The sequence below is a fragment of the Pantherophis guttatus genome, chromosome 9, assembly GCF_059756535.1.
Source record: "Pantherophis guttatus breed Tessera chromosome 9, ASM5975653v1, whole genome shotgun sequence".
Lineage (NCBI taxonomy): Eukaryota > Metazoa > Chordata > Lepidosauria > Squamata > Colubridae > Pantherophis > Pantherophis guttatus.
The window spans coordinates 18,748,762-18,766,368 of record NC_142071.1 but is presented as its reverse complement, the minus strand read 5'-3'; the positions used below and the strand labels follow the sequence as shown (position 1 = coordinate 18,766,368).

The window sequence follows — 17,607 nt, the reverse complement described above, 5'->3', positions numbered from 1 at the left end:
GGGGGTTGTGGCTCCCCACATGGATTTTAAACATATGATTTGGACTTCATTCGCGCACACTCCCATTGCGAGCCGGTAGTGGAGGTAAATAGAACCCACCCCTGCTTACAACCAGTTATTTAGTGACTGTTCAAAGTTACAATACCATTGAAAACAGTGGCTTACCACCGGTACTTGCATTTAAGAGCCCAGGTGGTGCAATAATTACAATGCAGATTGCAGGCTGACTTGGCCCACAGTTAGGAGTTTGAGCCTGACTGGCTTAAGGCTGACTCAGCCTTCTATCCTTCTCTATGGTCAGTAAAATGAGGACCCAGATTGTTAGGGGCAATATGCTGACTGTAAACTGGTTAGAGAGGGCTGTAATGCAGACATCCCCAAAGTTTCTGGCTGTGTAAACCAGCAGCAGCTGTGGCAGAGAGGAGGAGAAGGCATGGTTCTGTATAAGCAGCAGTGTGTGCATTTGTGTGCAGAACTCCATTTCTACAGCAGCAGGTAATGCACTCTCTGCTCAGACAAACAGATTTTCACGGAGTCACACAGACGTGCCCACCACCCACACAACTGGAGTTGTGTTTGCTCAGTTGACCCCTGTACAAATCACTAGGAAGCGGTATACAAATATAAGTGCTATTGCCATATTATTACAACCATTGCAGGGTCCCTTGGTCACGTGATCCAGCTCCTGCTGCTAGGCAACCAACATGTATTTACGATGGTTGCAGCTTCTTAGGATCATTTGGTCTCCATTTGCAACCTTCCAACAAACAAAGACAATGGGGAAACCAGATTCTCTTAATGACTGCATGGTTCACTTAACAATTCTGGCAAAAAAGGTCTTAAAATTGGGTGTGACTCACTTAATTCACTTGTTTTGCAATGCAAATTGTGGTTTCAATTTTGGTCGTACTTTGAGGACTCCCTGTATGCATGGTAGCAGGATCCTTGGAAGCAAGAAATGTATGGAGCCACTTGGAATAGTTTCAGGAAAAGGACAGAATTATTGAAAGGCATCTATCCTTGTATTATTGCTTCATATATGTATATCCAGAAGAAAAGTCACAGGTTTTGTTCTAAGTCATTAGTTCTCAATCACTGGTACACAAGCCACGTATAGAACTCAGAAATAGTCTAGAAGAGGCCCGGTGTCAGTAACGGAAATGTGAAGTCTTTGCCACTTATTTTAAGTACTACCATAAGGAGAATATTTGTAGCTGAAGGCTGAACTGTGGGGCCCCGGAGATTCTCATGATCCCCAACCTATGTACCTTTTGCCGTGTCCTTAAGATTCTATTGTTTCAACAGGCAGGGCTGGCTTAGAAAATGAATTTTAATTGGGTGTTTGTAGTTTTTTTAATAAAAGGGCCAAATTTTTAATATATTTTAAACTGTTTTTAAATTTTATGGGTATATGTTGTTTTAGTATGGCTGTACACCGCCCTGAGTCATTCGGGAGAAGGGCAGTATAAAAATTTAAATAAATAAATAAATAAAGCTCCTTTTCTGCCTGGGATCGTCTTTTATCTTTTAATTTGGCAATCTCAAGGCATATGTTTGGCCCAAGAAAGCCTCCCATGCCTTTGGAAACGATATACATGTCTTCATAATATACATACAGAGGGGGGAAGAAGGGTCCTAACAGAACTGGAGCCTTACCAATAGGAGCAGAATATCTGTGGGTGAGTCCAATTTTAGCGGTTTTTCCAGTTGATTAAGAAAATTTTCATAGTGTCTTAATCAAGCATTCAGGTATAGAGGCACAGAACGTAATGCACTAGGCTAATGCTGATTCTTGGTCATAATATTTTAATTGTAATTTTGGAGTATTTATAGCACCATCTTCATTATCCAGAGAACTTACAGCCATCTGCAACTTGCTCTGAAAGTCAAGTCTGTGTGAGTTGTAATACTGACTTTGATATCAGCTCATGATTATCTTCATCAGTTCTGTCAATGTTCCACCAAATTCTTCAATCTCATTTCAAAGCAAGAGTTGCTGGAAGGAAAGGAAACATGGGCAAGGCTTTGTGGTTCTCTATTGCCGTCCTTCTCTGCTCTGCCTTGGGTGAGTAGCCAAAATTAGGGCTTTCCACTCTGTTGCTGCAATGGGTGTATTTTGAGGCACTGAACCCATTTCCTTCATTTTGTCTGTTTAGTTGAGCCATAAGCCAAGCATCCCACAGCTTATAAGTGAGCATACTATTTCTGAATGGGGCTTTATGTCGCATATCTTTTGATCTTTTGACAATTGTAGCATTGGCTTAATTGATGGGAAGTTTCAGCTCAGTTTTACATTTTAAAAACAGATAGAAAAAATGGCCAAGATTAATAATGGAATAACAGAGTTTGGAAGGGACCTAGGAGATCTTCCAGTCCAACCACCTGCTCAGGTAGGAAACCTTATACAATTTCAGACAAATGGTTATCCACATTCTTCTTAAAAACCTCCAGTGTTGGAGCACTCACAGCTGCTGGAGGCAAGTCATTCCACTAATTAATTGATTTAACTGTCAAGAAATTTCTTCTTAATTCCAGGTTGGTTTTCTCCTTGATTAGTTTCCATCCATTGCTTCTTGTCCTGCCTTCAGGTGCTTTGGAGAAAATAGGTTGACCCCTTCCTCTTTGTGGCAGCCCCTGAGATATTGGAACACCGCTATCATGTCATCCCTAGTCCTTCTTTTCATAAAACTACACATACCCAGTCCCTGCAATGTTATTCATGTGCTTTAACCTCCACCTAATCATCTTTGTTGATCTTCTCTGCACTCTTTCTAGACTCTCAGCATCTTTTTTATATTGTGGTTACAAAAGCTGGATCCAATATTCCAAGTGTTGTCTTACCAAGGCACTATAAAGTGATACTAATACTTCAGTTATCTTAACTCTTTCCCTCTGTTAATGCACCCTAGGGCTGCACTGACTTGTTTGGGAGCTGCAGCACAGTGCTGGATCATGTTTAAGTGATTGTCCACCAGGATTCCAAGCTACATCTCACAATTACCACAACTGAATACTATACCTGTACATTTGGATTTTCTTCCCTAATTGTGGAACTTTACTTTTTTCACCATTGAACTTCATTTTGTTAGATAGAGCCAAGTGTTCACATTTTTCAAAATCCTTTAATATCTTAAGTTTATCTTCTGGAGTGTTGGCTATTCCTGCCAGTTTGGTGTTTTCTGCAAATTTGATGAATTCCCCTCCTATCCCCTCATGTAAATCATTGAAGAGTACTGGGCTTAAGACAGAGCCTTGGGTTCTCCATGGCATACTTCCCTCCATGCAGATGTACTTCTATTAAGGATTGCACCTTGACTGAGGTCATTTAGCCCATTACAAATCCACCTGGTGGTGATGCTCTGTAATTTTTCTATCTAATCAAGTAGATTGTAGTCTACTTTATCAAATGCTTTCCTAAAGTCCTAGTAAATTATATCCACAACATTTCTGTAGTCCACTGATTTTGTCATAATGTGAAACAATGCAGTAAGATTAGTGTTGCATGACCTGTTTTTGATAAATACGTGTTGGCTTCTGGTTATGACGTTGTTTGTCTCTAGGTGTTTGCAGATTCATTGCTCAATTGTCTTTTCCAGAATCTTACCAGGTGTTGATGGTACGATAGGTATGACAAGTCTATTGTGTTCTGTATCAGTTTCTTTCTTTTTTGGAGATGGGAACTATACCAGACTTTTTCCATCTGGTAGTTCCCTGATGCTCCAGGATCTTTGAAAGCTATTGTTTGATGGTTCTGAGAGCAGGTCTGCCAAGTCCTTCAGATATTTTGAAGGTAATCTATCAGGTCCTAGAATACTTTCCTTTGATGTTTGATGAGTACAACCAGAAATGAAACAACAAAAAAGCTGTAAAGTTGTGAGTCCAGAGCTCTTAAGCCCTTTGGAACCACAACATTTCTTGTCTGTTTCAAATACTTTGTCCTACATACAAAGTGGACCTGCCCTTGAAGCTGTCAAATTAGGCTAAGAATAAAATAAATAAATAAGAGGATTAATATATTTTAATTTTTTTATTTACATTTTTCACTAATTTTTCAAAGTTCTCCTTGTCATAACAGTGGTGATGTTTCGGTGGAATATTTTACAAAGGTACTATAAATTTATCATTTCCCACTTGTATACTCCCTTTAAAAAAAAACCTGCATTCTTTAAAAATAGGGGGGTGTCCTTGTTAATGCCTCTCATTTTTTTCTGTTTCACCATTTTGCCTATAATTTTCTTGTACCAACTACCAAGTGAAACAATTGGGAAAATGGGAGATAAATGAATTTGGGAGCTGTAGAAATTAATTATATTTAGAATACCTAGATTTTCCTTCTTTTTTTTACAGCCGCTGAAGCTCTTACCTGCATCAAGTGCAAAAATTATGATTTGAATCCTTCAAAATGTGTCGATAAGAAACCATCGGAAACATGTATTGCCAAACCGGGTCAACCGTGTAAGATTGTCAAATATTTTGAAGGTATGTATGTTTCTACTTAAGATCTGGTATTATTCGATAAAAATATTTCTCCTGCACATGACACACATTATCCTATTAAAAACCCAGTCCCCCTTGTTTTCCATGCTCTGGGTAGAAAGGAAAGTGTGTGTGTGTCGGGTATTTCATTTCTAGTTTCTTGCAGTCAAATCATGTACATTCTGCTTTACATTTCAACTCCAAGAATTCCCATCCAAATCAAGAATGGAAACCAATAGCTTGGGGGTGGGTGGGGATGGTGCCAGGAAGGGGGAAGCTGTTCTAAGGAGGTTTCTTAGATATTTCTTCATTCTTCAGGGTTTGTTGTGCAAGCAACGATGGAGATGTGCTAATCGATTTTCTTCTTTTTCAGATGGAAAAATGAAAAATATTCTTTTACAAGGGTGCCTTGAGCCTGATAAGCCATGTAATGGGAAAGCCACAATTCCACCAGGGAGAATTTTTCAAAGCATATGTTGTGACAATCGTGACCTCTGCAACACACCATAAAAAAGCAGAGCATGTTATTCCAACATCACCCTCAATTCAGCCTATATTTTTCTCTGATACTTTCAATTGTTTTCTTTCTCCAAACTTATAAAGGTTGTGCTTTAGCAAATGATGTGATTAGTCCATTGCTTTAAAGATGTGATGGCTTGTTTGGGGATGTTGGTGTAGTATTGCAGATGATTTTCTGGTTCCAGTGAAGAAGCATGAATTGAGAGAGGTGTAATCCATTGGTCTGTGCTTGTTCATGCTTCTAAATACTGGTCCTTGTTCTTTATCAGGAAAATGGGTACGTGTAAGTATATGTGTTTGCATGTGTCCATGCACACACACACACACAAAATGAAATTTTGGAACTAATGACATAATATGTCACATTTCTTCAATCAACCACTTAATATACATTTGCCTATCACCATTAAGACTTGACATCTGCAAAATGCAAATCACAACAGTCTGTTGATCTGCCTGTCTGTCATCTAATGACTCTAATAAACACTTGACCAAGAAGACAAATTGTTGAGTATCTTTTCAGAAATCATTTGCATCAGCTGGATCACCAGAAGGTCACCACTGTCTTCAAGATACATACTGCCCGCAAGCAATAGGTACATGCACCCACCGTTCAGTGGGTGCATGTGCAAACCAGTGGTGGGTTCCAACCAGCTTTACTACCAGTTCTCTTCGTGCACGTGCTTCGCTCCGAACCAGGAGGAGCCCACCACTGATACAAACGGAGCTTCACAGACTCGCATCCATTGCTCACACAACTGGAGCTGCGTGAAGTCTGTTGATCCCTGTGCAAATCACTAGGAAGCGGTATATAAATCTAAGTGCTATTGCCATTGCTATTCCAACCGTTGCAGGACCCCTTGGTCATGTGATCCAACTCCTGCTGCTAGGCAACTGACATGTATTTATGATGGTTGCAGCTTCTTAGGATCATTTGATCTCCATTTGTAATCTTCCAACAAAGAAAGTCAATGGGGAAACCAGATTCTCTTAATGACTGCATGGTTCTCTTAACAATTATAGCAAAAAAGGTCTTAAAATTGGGTGTGACTCACTTAACAACCAGCTTGTTTTGCAATGCAAATTGTGGCTTCAGTTTTGGTCGTACTTTGAGGACTTCCTGTATGCATGGTAGCAGGATCCTTGGAAGCACTTGGAATAGTTTCAGGAAAAGGACAGAATTGTTGAAAGGCATTTGTCCTTTTATTATTGCTTTATATACATATATCCAGAAGTAAATTCATGGGTTCTGTTCTAAGTCATTAATTCTCAATCACTGGTACACAAACAACTTATAGAACTCAGAAATAGTCTAGAAGAGGCCCAGTGTCAGTAATGGAAAAGTGAAGTCTTTACCACTTATTTTAAGTACTACTTAATAAGATAAGGAGAACATTTGTAGCTCAAGGCTGAACTGTGGGGTCCTTGGTGCTCTCTGAGCATGGTTGTTTTGTTGCAATGTTTCATCAATGTTAATAAAATATCTGCAAGAGAGCCACAAAACTCAGCGAGCACCTAGGACACACTATACAATAATAAATTAAAAGAGCCTTTTATGAAACAAGCAAGCTAGTAGCCAGCATCATATTTCATGGTGATGATGAAGGACCCCATTTGGAGTGTGGTCCTTCATCATCACTATGCAGAAAACCTGCAGAATGTGGAATAGAGGAAAGAGAATTTTCCCAAAATATGCTCGTTTTCTGCCTCAGATCATCTTTTAGCTGTTAATCTGGCAGTTTCAAGGCATGTGTTAAGAAAGTCTCCAATACCTCTGGAAATGGTAAAAGTGTATTCATAAGATACATACAGAGGGGAGGAAGAAGGGTCCTAACAGAACTTGAGTCTTACCAATAGGAGCATTATATCTGTGGGTGAGTCCAATTTTAATGTATTTTCCAGTTGATTAAGAAAATGTTCATAATGTCTTAATCAAGCACTCAAGTGTAGCCTACAATGAGGCACAGAACATACTGCATCTGGGCACTGCTGATTCTTTGTCATAAGATTTTTATGATAATTTTGGAGTATTTATAACCCCATCTTCAATGTCTAGAGAACCTACATTCTTCTGTGATTTGCTCAGAAACTAATACTGACTTCAATAACAGGCCAGGATAATCTTCATCAATACCAGTCAAAGTTCCACCTAATTCTTCAATCTTATTTCAAAGCAGTACAGAAGGAAAGAAAACATGGGGGAGACTTTGTGGGTTTTTATAGAAGTAGCGATATTCACTAACTTATTTCTATTCCAGAATTCTGCATGTTTAATATTATTTTCTCTATATTTGGGTTTTTCTCTTTCTCATAATCGAACATCTTATCTTCTCATAATTGATATCATATTGTCTCCGCTACTGGCTCGGCCAAACCGGGCCGAACCAGGAGGAACCCACCACTGAGTACTCATCTCAAATGATCTAAGCCCCAGAGCTCACTTGTAACAGTATTGCCAAAAAGGCATTAAGAATTGTTAACCTAATTTTGTAAAGCTTCTTCTCCGGTAACATTGTATTGCTAAATAGGGCATACAAAACCTTTGCCAGACCAATTCTTGAATACAGCTCATCTGCCTCGAATCCACATTGTATATTGAACATTAATATGATTGAGCAGGTCCAGAAGTACTTCACGAGAAGAGTACTCCACTCCTCTACTCACAATAGAATTCCCTATGCCACCAGGCTTGAAATTTTGGGCTTGGACAATCTGGAACTGTGTTGCCTGTGGTATCATCTAAGCACAGTACACAAAATTGTCTGCTACAAGGTCTTACCTGTCAACAACTTCTTCAGCTTCAACCTCAATAATACATGGGCAAACAATCAATACAAACTCAAGGTAAACCATTCCAAACTCGATTGCAGAAAATACGACTTCAGCAACAGAGTGGTCAATGCTTGGAATGCTCTACCCGACTCCATTGTTACATCCTCAAACCCTCACAGTTCAACCTTAAATTGTCTACTGTGGACCTCACCCCATTCCTAAGAGGTCCGTAAAGGAGGCGTGCATAAGCGCACCAGCGTGCCTACCATCCCTGTCCTACTGTTCCCATTTATATGTAATTTCTTTTGTTCATGTCCATGTCTATATTTATACCTGCTTTCTTTACATGTTTGACAAACTAATAAAATAAAAATAAAATAAATAAGATGGCCTTCAGAGGCACTCAGGCTGCCATCATGGCTGATAGCCTCGATGACTTCCTTCAATCGTTTCAACCCATTTTGAAGCAAGTAAGCTGGTAGCCAGTACCAGATCTCACAAAAAAGGGCACCACTTGGAGCATAAAAGCAGCAGAATGTGGAATAAAGAGATTTTCCCCAAAAAATATTCTCGTTTTCTGCCTCAGATTTTCTTTTAGCTGTTAATTTGGCAATTTCAAGGCATGTGTTTGGCCCAAGAAAGTCTTCAATACCTTTGGAAATCTTACAAGTGTTTTCATAAGATTCACACAGAGGTGGGAAGAAGGGTCCTAAGGGAATGTGAGTCTTACCAAAAGGCCAATCATGTCTATGGGTGAGTCTAATTTTAATGTGTTTCCAATTGATTAAGAAAGTTTTTATAATAGCTTAATCAAGCATTCAGGTGTAACCTACAACGAGGCACAGAACAAACTGTACAGGGCTATTGGGGATTCTTGGTCAAAAGATTTTTATTGTAATTTTGGAGCCTTTATAACACCACCTTCATTATCCAGAGAACTCACATCCATTTGTAACTTGCTCTGAAAGTACATCTGTGTGAGTTAATACTGACTTTGGTAACAGGTCAGGATCATCTTCATCAATACAATTAAAGTTCCACCAAATCCTTCAATCTTATTTCAAAGCAACAAAGGCCGGAAGGAAAGAAAAGATGAGCAAGGCTTTGTGGTTCTCGATTGCCATCCTTCTCTACTGTGCCTTGGGTGAGTAGCCCAACATAGAGCTTTCAATAATATTTCCACAGTGGGTGTACTTTTGGATACTGTACATATTTCCATCTTTTTGTTCATTCAGCCATAATATAAGCATCTCACTGCTTCAAAGTCAGCAAACTATTTTTGAATAGGGCTTCCTGTCCCAAAGTTTTTAATGCTTGTCAGTTTTTATGTTCACTTAATTGATGGGAAGTTTCAGCTCAGTTTTACAACTTAATAATGAGTAGAATAAATGGCTGAGGTTCATACTTTATTTCAATGTTTGATGAGTAAAGCCCAAAATGAAACAACACAAAGGCTTTAAAGTTGTGAGTTCACACATACACAGTTCAATATTGCAGTTCCATGATGTGAACCAGCTCTTGAAGAGCGATTGTGGCCTTCAGTCACCTGGCAATTCAGGGTATGAATAAAAAAGATGATTAAAGTATTCAAAATTCTTTTTGTACACAGTTCTCTTTGGCATAACTGGTGGTGATGTTTACATACAGTATTCCAAAATGTAAAACAATTATTTTCTACTCAAACCCTCCTTTCAAAAAGCAACACAATTCTGGATTTACTGAGTATCATCAGATGTTACAAAAATTCCTTTTTTAGCTCAAATATTTGTGGTACTCTTAAAATATGGGTGCTCTTCAGGGGTGGGTTCCTCCCAGTTCGGCCCGGTTCTCCCGAGCCAGTAGTGGTGACGATATGACGTCACTGAACCAGTTCTGCCCCCTGCCCCTGATGCCCCCCCCCACCCTGCCCCCCCACCCCCGCATTATTCTTACCTTTTATTTGGCCCCACCCCCAATCTATTGCTGCCTCCTGAGTCCCAGCTGATGGCTAGAGGGAAAAAAACTGTTTAAACTCTTGCCATGGGGCTTCAAAGGGCCCCCTACAGCTGATCAGAGTTAAAAGAAAACAAATGAGTAGACCGGTGCCTGCAAAAATACATGAGTAGACCAGTGCCTGCAAAAATACATGACTAGATCAGTGCCTGCAAAAAATAAATGGGTAGATCGGTATAGCTCTGCAAGCAGTTAAAAGCCTGGTAGACCAGTACCTCTGCTGAATCCTAAATAATTGTCATATGACCATCAAGCCACACCCACAAAATAAGCCACGCCCACGGAACTGGTAGTAAAAAAATTTAGAACCCACCCCTGGTGCTCTTGTAGATGAATGAATGAATGAATGAATGCCTCCCTTTCTAGTGGTATAACTGCAAGTTAAACTATTAGGAAAATTAGTGGTAAATTAGTTCTGGAGGTATGGATTTTAATTATATTTATACAATCTGGATTGTGTTTCTTCTTTTTCCAGCAGCTGAAGCTCTTACCTGCAAGAGACACAAAAAATCTAGCTTTATCAATAAAAAGCCATCAAAAACCTGTATTGCTAAACCAGGTCAAAAGTGTAAAATTACTCGTTATCAAGGTATGTTTGTCTTGACTTAAAATCCAATATTACTCAGATAAAAATATTCCATCTGTACATGACACACTCTTGCCAATTAAAAATATGGTAGAGTATTTACGAACCTCTAGTTTTCTGTGTTCTTGGTAGAGAAAAAAGTAGAGAGCGGATATGTAATTTGTAGTTTCTACCTATCAAATCAAATCCTTCCATTTTTAGAGACTATTCCAAAATTGGTGACCACCTGTAATTGAGACTCTCACCTCCCAGAATTCCCACCTAATTTGGTGAATTGGATACCAATATCTTGGGAAGGGAGGTATACCAGGATGTTGAAAGCTGTTCTAAAGAGATTTCTTGGGTATGTTCTTCAGGATTTGTTGCACAACCAATGATGTTAATCTGCTAATCTATTTTCTTCTTTTACAATAGGAAAATCCTCAGATTTAATTGCACAAGCCTGCACGAAAACTATTAATGAATGTCATCTGACATTAGGTCAACTAAAACAAGGTGTTCTGGATATAAAATGTTGTAATAATAGTGACTTCTGCAACATACCCTAAACAAAGCAGTCATGGTGTTCCAATATCACCCTCAATTCAGGACAATTTGTTTTCTCCTACTTTCAATTGTTTTCTTCCTCCAAAGGCTATGCTGCAGAAAACGATCTGATGAGTCCATTGCTTTAAAGATGTGATGGTTTGTTTCAGGTTGTGATTATAGTCTTGTAGGTGTTATTGATTCCAGTAAAGGAGCATGAATCAGTGAAGGAGGTGCAATCCTTCAGTCTCTTCTTGTATGCTCTTCTAAAGACTCATTCTCCTGTTTTATCAGGAAGATGTGTATGTATTATTAAATCAAATGATGGAACTAATGACAAAGTATGTCACTCTTCCAGCATTCAAATATTTAATATAGATATGCATATGAATATACACTGCTGACAAATAAAAAATGCCAGTCACAGACATCTGTTTATCAGTCTATTTATTATCAAACGGCCCCAATAAACAGCACTGAGCAGTCCAATTGTTGATCATCCCACCATCGATCATTTGCACCAGCTGGATCACAATAAGGAAGTCACCTTAATCCCCAAGGTAGTGATGGCCAATACGATAAGGTCTTATCCAAACAGAGAAGGAATCATGGTGTCCCAGGTGGTCCCAATCCAAATGCCATGAAACTCAACACAGATTACCTGGTGTTACTTTCAAGTACAAGTTTTCTATCTAGGAGCAAACCTCAAGAAAAGAACACCTCCAATTCCTAATCCACATGGCTAGAGTTTGAACATGGTGTGCATCTTTACTCAATGAGTCTTTCAAGCATATCTGGGATTCCCCCCTCCACTTATATATTTTGTAAAATAAGTGGAGGAGGCTTGTGATTTTATATGACTCAGGGTGCCTTTTCCTTGGCCTTCAGGTTTAGCTGACACTTACTCCTCTAGTGCAACAACATTGTGTCATGCCCCTTTCGGAGTCTGAATCCGAAGGGGAAGACGAACAGCATAAATCATTGAAATGAGAAAATATCTGTCAGCATTCCAGAAAAACCCCAACTCCAATTAAAAACTCCAAGGCAACCATTCTCTCAAAGTTCCATTTATTAGAGTAGGTATACTGGCACATCTGGGAAAACCTGAATCTGAGATTTCCAGGTTTTCCCTCAATAAATCAAAACCCCCAAATCCATCCCCTGCACCCATCAGTCCATCACATGGTCTAATTACCATCCATCCCATCTTGAGACATCACTCCAACCACTCCTTCTCCAGATGCAGGACTGTCATGACCTTGACCAGAAAAAAGAATGCTATTTTGTCTACATTCCCTTTACTAAATCCCTCCTCCTACTTTCCCACACACAAGAAGATGGCAGCATGGAAGCTTATGTTACTAATATGGCTTCCAAAGCTGATAGGTGTCCCACCCTGAAAAAAACCCCCACACCCTGGAAAATAAAATAGACAAAATACAAAAGAAAGGGCTAACACATTGTACATCAAAATGCTTAACCCCCTCTCCCCCAGCCAGGAGGTCACTTTGGCTTTTCAGGAAATTTATCATGAAACTGTTTTATTAGTCGATCAGCTTTCACATCCCAACTTTTCACCCAAGTAGCTTCCGACAAAGGGTACCCTCTCCAGTGTATCAAATACTGTAACCGACCCCTGTGTAACCTAGAGTCAAGGATCTTCTTAATTTCATGAGTCTCCCCTTGTACTATCAAAGACGAGGGGAGCAGCTGGTAAGGGTCTTAAATTAGATCCTATTGCTGGTTTCAATAAGCTACTGTGAAACACTGGATGCACTTTCCCTAATATGTGAGGCAGGCTAAGTTGGACAGTTACGCGGTTAATCACTTTCACTATAGGGAAGGGACCTGTGAATTTGGGTCCAAACTTCTTGCTAGATAACCTCAATTTTAGGTATTTGGTTGACAAATACACCTTATCTCTTATTTGGAAAGGTGGTTGGAGAGACCTGTGCTTGTCTGCCTGGGCCTTATATTTCTCCACTGCTTCAGCTAAAGCTTTCTGAGTATTCTCCCAACCCTTTTGTAATGAGGTTATCCATTCTGTTAGGGACATGGAAGTGGGTGGCTCTCTAGGCAACTCAGGCACTGGCACGAAATCCATGCCAGTAGTTATTTGAAAAGGAGTCAACCCTATACTACTATGTACTGCATTATTATAAGCCACCTCTGTGAATGGTAACAATTCTGCCCAGTCCTCTTGTTGATAGTTTACATGACATCTGATGTATTGTTCCACCATGGCATTGGATCGTTCCTCAGATCCATTCGTAGATGGGTGGAAAGCCGAGCTAAGTCCCTGGGACAACCCAACGGATCTCAGGAACTCTGGAAGAACTTAGCAGTAAATTGGACACCACAATCTGATATTATTTGCCATAGGACGCCATGAAGCCTTTAGATGTGCTTCACGAAAGGTTTTGCCAGCTTTTTGGCAGAAGGCAATCCGTTGCAGGCAGTAAAGTATGCTTGCTTGAAGAATAAATCCATGACAGTCCAAATCACCATATTTCCCCCACTGTCTGGGAGTTTGACAATGAATTCCATTGCAATTTCTTCCCATGGTTTTGTGGGTTTGGCCACGGGCTGGAGAAACCCAGGGGGTTTCCCTTGTCTGGACTTCATGGTGGCACATATTGCACAGATTTTTACGTAGTCCTCTACATCGGTTTTCATCCTTGGCCACCAGAATTGTCTTCTAGTCAAATGGAGGGTTTTAAAAAGTCCAAAGTGGCCCCCTAGTCGAGAATCATGACTATGCTTTAGCACCAGGAGTCGCATGCAGCTGGGCACATAAATCTTACTCCCTTTCCAAGCCAACCCCCCCTTAAAGTTAAGTCCGTCTGGTTTTCCTTAAATCACATATCGTTTGAGAGTGCCGCTTTTAGCTCTGCTGACAACTTGTCTTCAGGGAGGGCAGAACCATGCCACATTTGTGCTCTAGTGCATGCTTGGGCTGCTGGTTGGGTATCAGAGATCATGGCATGAACTACATCTTCTCACCAGCTGTCAAACTGGGGCTTTCTGGACAAAGTTCATCAGCAAATAGGTCCCCCCCCCCGGAATGTATTTTAGGTTGAAGTTAAAGCATTTAAAATACTGAGCCCAGTGAACTTGTTTGGGGGAAAGCTTCTGAGGAGTCTTCAACGCCTTGAGGTTTTTGTGGTCAGTCCACACTTCAAAAGGCTCCTTTACCCCCTCTAGAAAATGTCTCCAGGATAAGAGAACCCATCGCATCACAAAAGCCTCTTTCTCCCATACCACCCATCTTCACTGAGTCTTTGCACCACCTTTTAAGTGATAACATCAGTCCCAGAATGAATGTCTTTCTTGGAAATGAAGTTGTTAGGCAATTTATCTGCATTTTATTCAACAAATGACAAGGTTTGTTTTTCATTCATTTATCTTCTTTCAATAACTTAACAGTTTGGAAACACTGCTTCAATTAATTCTACATACTGAGCTGCATCACAACATTCTGAGATATGCAGAATAATCAATGCACCGATAAGCAAAGAACATAATCTTCAGATAAATAGAAACACTTCATGTAATTATGCCGGTGCCAATTCATAACAGGTCAGATCATGTGTCCCCATAGATTATGACTTGTTTGTCCATTGTCCATAAACTCAATGCACAAAGCAATCAAAATTTAAGATATGGGTCATTAATAGGTGCTCTATTATTTGACTTCTAAACATTAACCAGAAACTGAACATAGAAGGATATGGACTTCACTTGTCATTGACCTGTAATTATTAAGATGATTTATGACCTCTGTTAAGAATCTCTGACTTCCTCCAAAAGGCATTATGTGGGCCTCACTCACAATCCCTTCCCAATCATTACTGTCCCCAGGTTTGCTAACAAAACCTTATTATTTCTATGTAACATCATGATTTAAGAAGACAGAAGGTGAAGAAAATCCTGCTTCTCACCATCTGTCTTCTCCTCTGTATTCCATGGATTAAGTAGACAAAGATAGACAACAAGCAAGGTGGCAACTCTTTATGCAGTTTTTATAGAGGTAGCGATATTCGCTAACTTATTTCTATTCCAGAATTCTGCCTGTCTAATATAATTATTTTCTCTATATTTGGGTTTTTCTCTTTTGAAATCAAACATCTTATTTATCCAATTTTGAAGCAAATACAAGGAAGGTGAAGGATGCTTCAATACACAATCTACCTGTAAGGCTACAGGAAGGCATGAGGGCAAAAAAGTGATATCACTTCAGATATGGGCCACATTACCCAAAACATACCTGTTGTCACAGTGGCCAACATTCTGAACAAGGAAGCCCACTGATTTCCCAGCAGATTGATAGCTGGCTGATAGCCTTTATGACTTCCATCAATCATTTCAACCCATTTTGAAGCAAGTAAGCTGGTAGCCAGTACCAGATCTCACAAAAAAGGGCACCACTTGGAGCATAAAAGCAGCAGAATGTGGAATAAAGAGATTTCCCCAAAAAAATATTCTCGTTTTCTGCCTCAGATTTTCTTTTAGCTGTTAATTTGGCAATTTCAAGGCATGTGTTTGGCCCAAGAAAGTCTTCAATACCTTTGGAAATCTTACAAGTGTTTTCATAAGATTCACACAGAGGTGGGAAGAAGGGTCCTAAGGGAATGTGAGTCTTACCAAAAGGCCAATCATGTCTATGGGTGAGTCTAATTTTAATGTGTTTCCAATTGATTAAGAAAGTTTTTATAATAGCTTAATCAAGCATTCAGGTGTAACCTACAACGAGGCACAGAACAAACTGTACAGGGCTATTGGGGATTCTTGGTCAAAAGATTTTTATTGTAATTTTGGAGCCTTTATAACACCACCTCCATTATCCAGAGAACTCACATCTATTTGTGACTTGCTCTGAATGTATGTCTGTGTGAATTGTAGTACTGACTTCGATAACAGGTCAGGATCATCTTCATCAATACAATTAAAGTTCCACCAAATTCTTCAATCTTATTTCAAAGTAACAAAGGCTGGAAGGAAAGAAAACATGAGCAAAGCTTTGTGGTTCTTGATTGCCGTCCTTCTCTACTGTGCCTTGGGTGAGTAGCCAAACATAGAGTTTTCAGCTGTGTTGTTGCAATGGGTGTATTTTTGGATACTCATTTCCTTCATTTTGTTCATCTAGTTGTGCTATAAACCAAGCCTCCTACTGGTTGGAAGTCCGTAAACTATTTTGAAGAGGGGTTTATGTTCCATGGTCTTTAATATTTTGAAAGCAGTGATGTTGACCTAATTGATGGGCAATTTCAATTTAGTCTTACAACCTAAAAATGGTTAGAAAAAAAATAGCCGAGATTAATACTTTACTCCAGCATTAGAAACAACAAAAATAAAATGAAATGAAACAAAACAACAAAAAAGCTTTAAAGTTGTGAGTCCAGAGCGCTTAAACCCTATGAAACCAATATAAGATTTCTGTGGAAACCTGTCTACCACAAATGCTTTATTATACATACAAAGTTCAATATTACATTTCCAGAAAGTGAACCTGCTCTTCAAGTGTGATTGTGGTTTTAAGTACAGTAATCTGGCAACTCAGGCTATGAATAAACAAAGGGGATTAAAATATTCCAAATTCTTTACATTGTTTCACTAACATGCACAGTTCTTCAAATCATAACTGGTAGTGATATTTCTTTTGAGTATTTAAAAATCTACTGTATATTTATCATTTTTCATTTGTATCCTCCCTCCACACTATTCTGGTTCTACTGAACTTCATCAGAATTGATTTTTTGAACATTTGTTGCCTTCTTTAAAGATGGGGATGAATGCATCCTTCCCTCTCATTTTTCTCAGTTTCACCATTTTGCCTATAATTCTATTGATACCAACTACCCAGTTAAACTTTGGGGAAATGAGAGGTATAGAATTTCTGGAGCTATAGAAATTAGTTGGATTTTGCTTCTTCTTTTTTCTAGCAGCTGAAGCTCTTACTTGCATCAAGTGTGAAAAAACTGAAGTGGGACAAAACTGTGTCAGTAGGGAAGGATCAAAAACTTGTATTGCCCATCCGGGTCAACAGTGTCAGATTACCAAATTTACTTCAGGTATGTATGTTTCTACTTAAAATCCAACATTATTCAGATAAAAAATATTCCTTCTGCACACGACACACACTTGCCAATTAAAAATACAGTGGAGTAGTTACAGTGGAGTATTTCTTTTTTGTGCTCCAGATAGAGAAGAAAGTAGAGAGGGGATATACAGTTTATAATTTTTAGCTATCAAATCATGTGTGTTCTGTTTTATAGACTCAACTCAATAGATTTCCCGGAATTTGGGAATGGATACCAATATTTTTGTAGGTACCGGGAAGGGGAAAGCTTTTCTAAGGGGGAGTATTGGATATGTTCCTCTGGGTTTATTGTGCAACAATTGACATAGATGTGCTAATTTATTTTCATCTTTTTCAGTTGCGGGTGTGAAAACAATATTTTCTCAAGGTTGCCCTACGCATGATGCAGAATGTGATATGACTATGGAAGTGTACGAAGTGGGTTTTATGGAATGGACATGTTGTAAGAATCGTGACCTCTGCAACAAACCATAATAAAAATCAGACCATAATGTTCCAAAATCACCCTCAATTCAGCACAGATATTTCTCTACTACTTTCAATTGTTTTCCTTCTCCAAGCTTCTACAGGCTGTGCTGCAGAAAATGATATGATTAGTCTATTGCTTGAAAGATGTGATGGCTTGTTTGGGGATGTG

The 17,607-nt window shown here is 39.2% G+C and overlaps 1 protein-coding gene across 1 annotated transcript in view; it reads left to right on the top strand.

The window, feature by feature from the left end:
* Positions 1–17,319, top strand: part of NPM2 (nucleophosmin/nucleoplasmin 2) — a 59,431-nt gene extending 42,112 nt beyond the window's left edge. The window contains exons 6-7 of the mRNA XM_034422008.3: positions 16,813–16,941; positions 17,308–17,319. Of these exons, the coding sequence (XP_034277899.3) occupies positions 16,813–16,941; positions 17,308–17,319 (141 nt within the window). The remainder of the gene's footprint in view (positions 1–16,812; positions 16,942–17,307) is intronic.
* Positions 17,320–17,607: the final 288 nt, after the last annotated feature.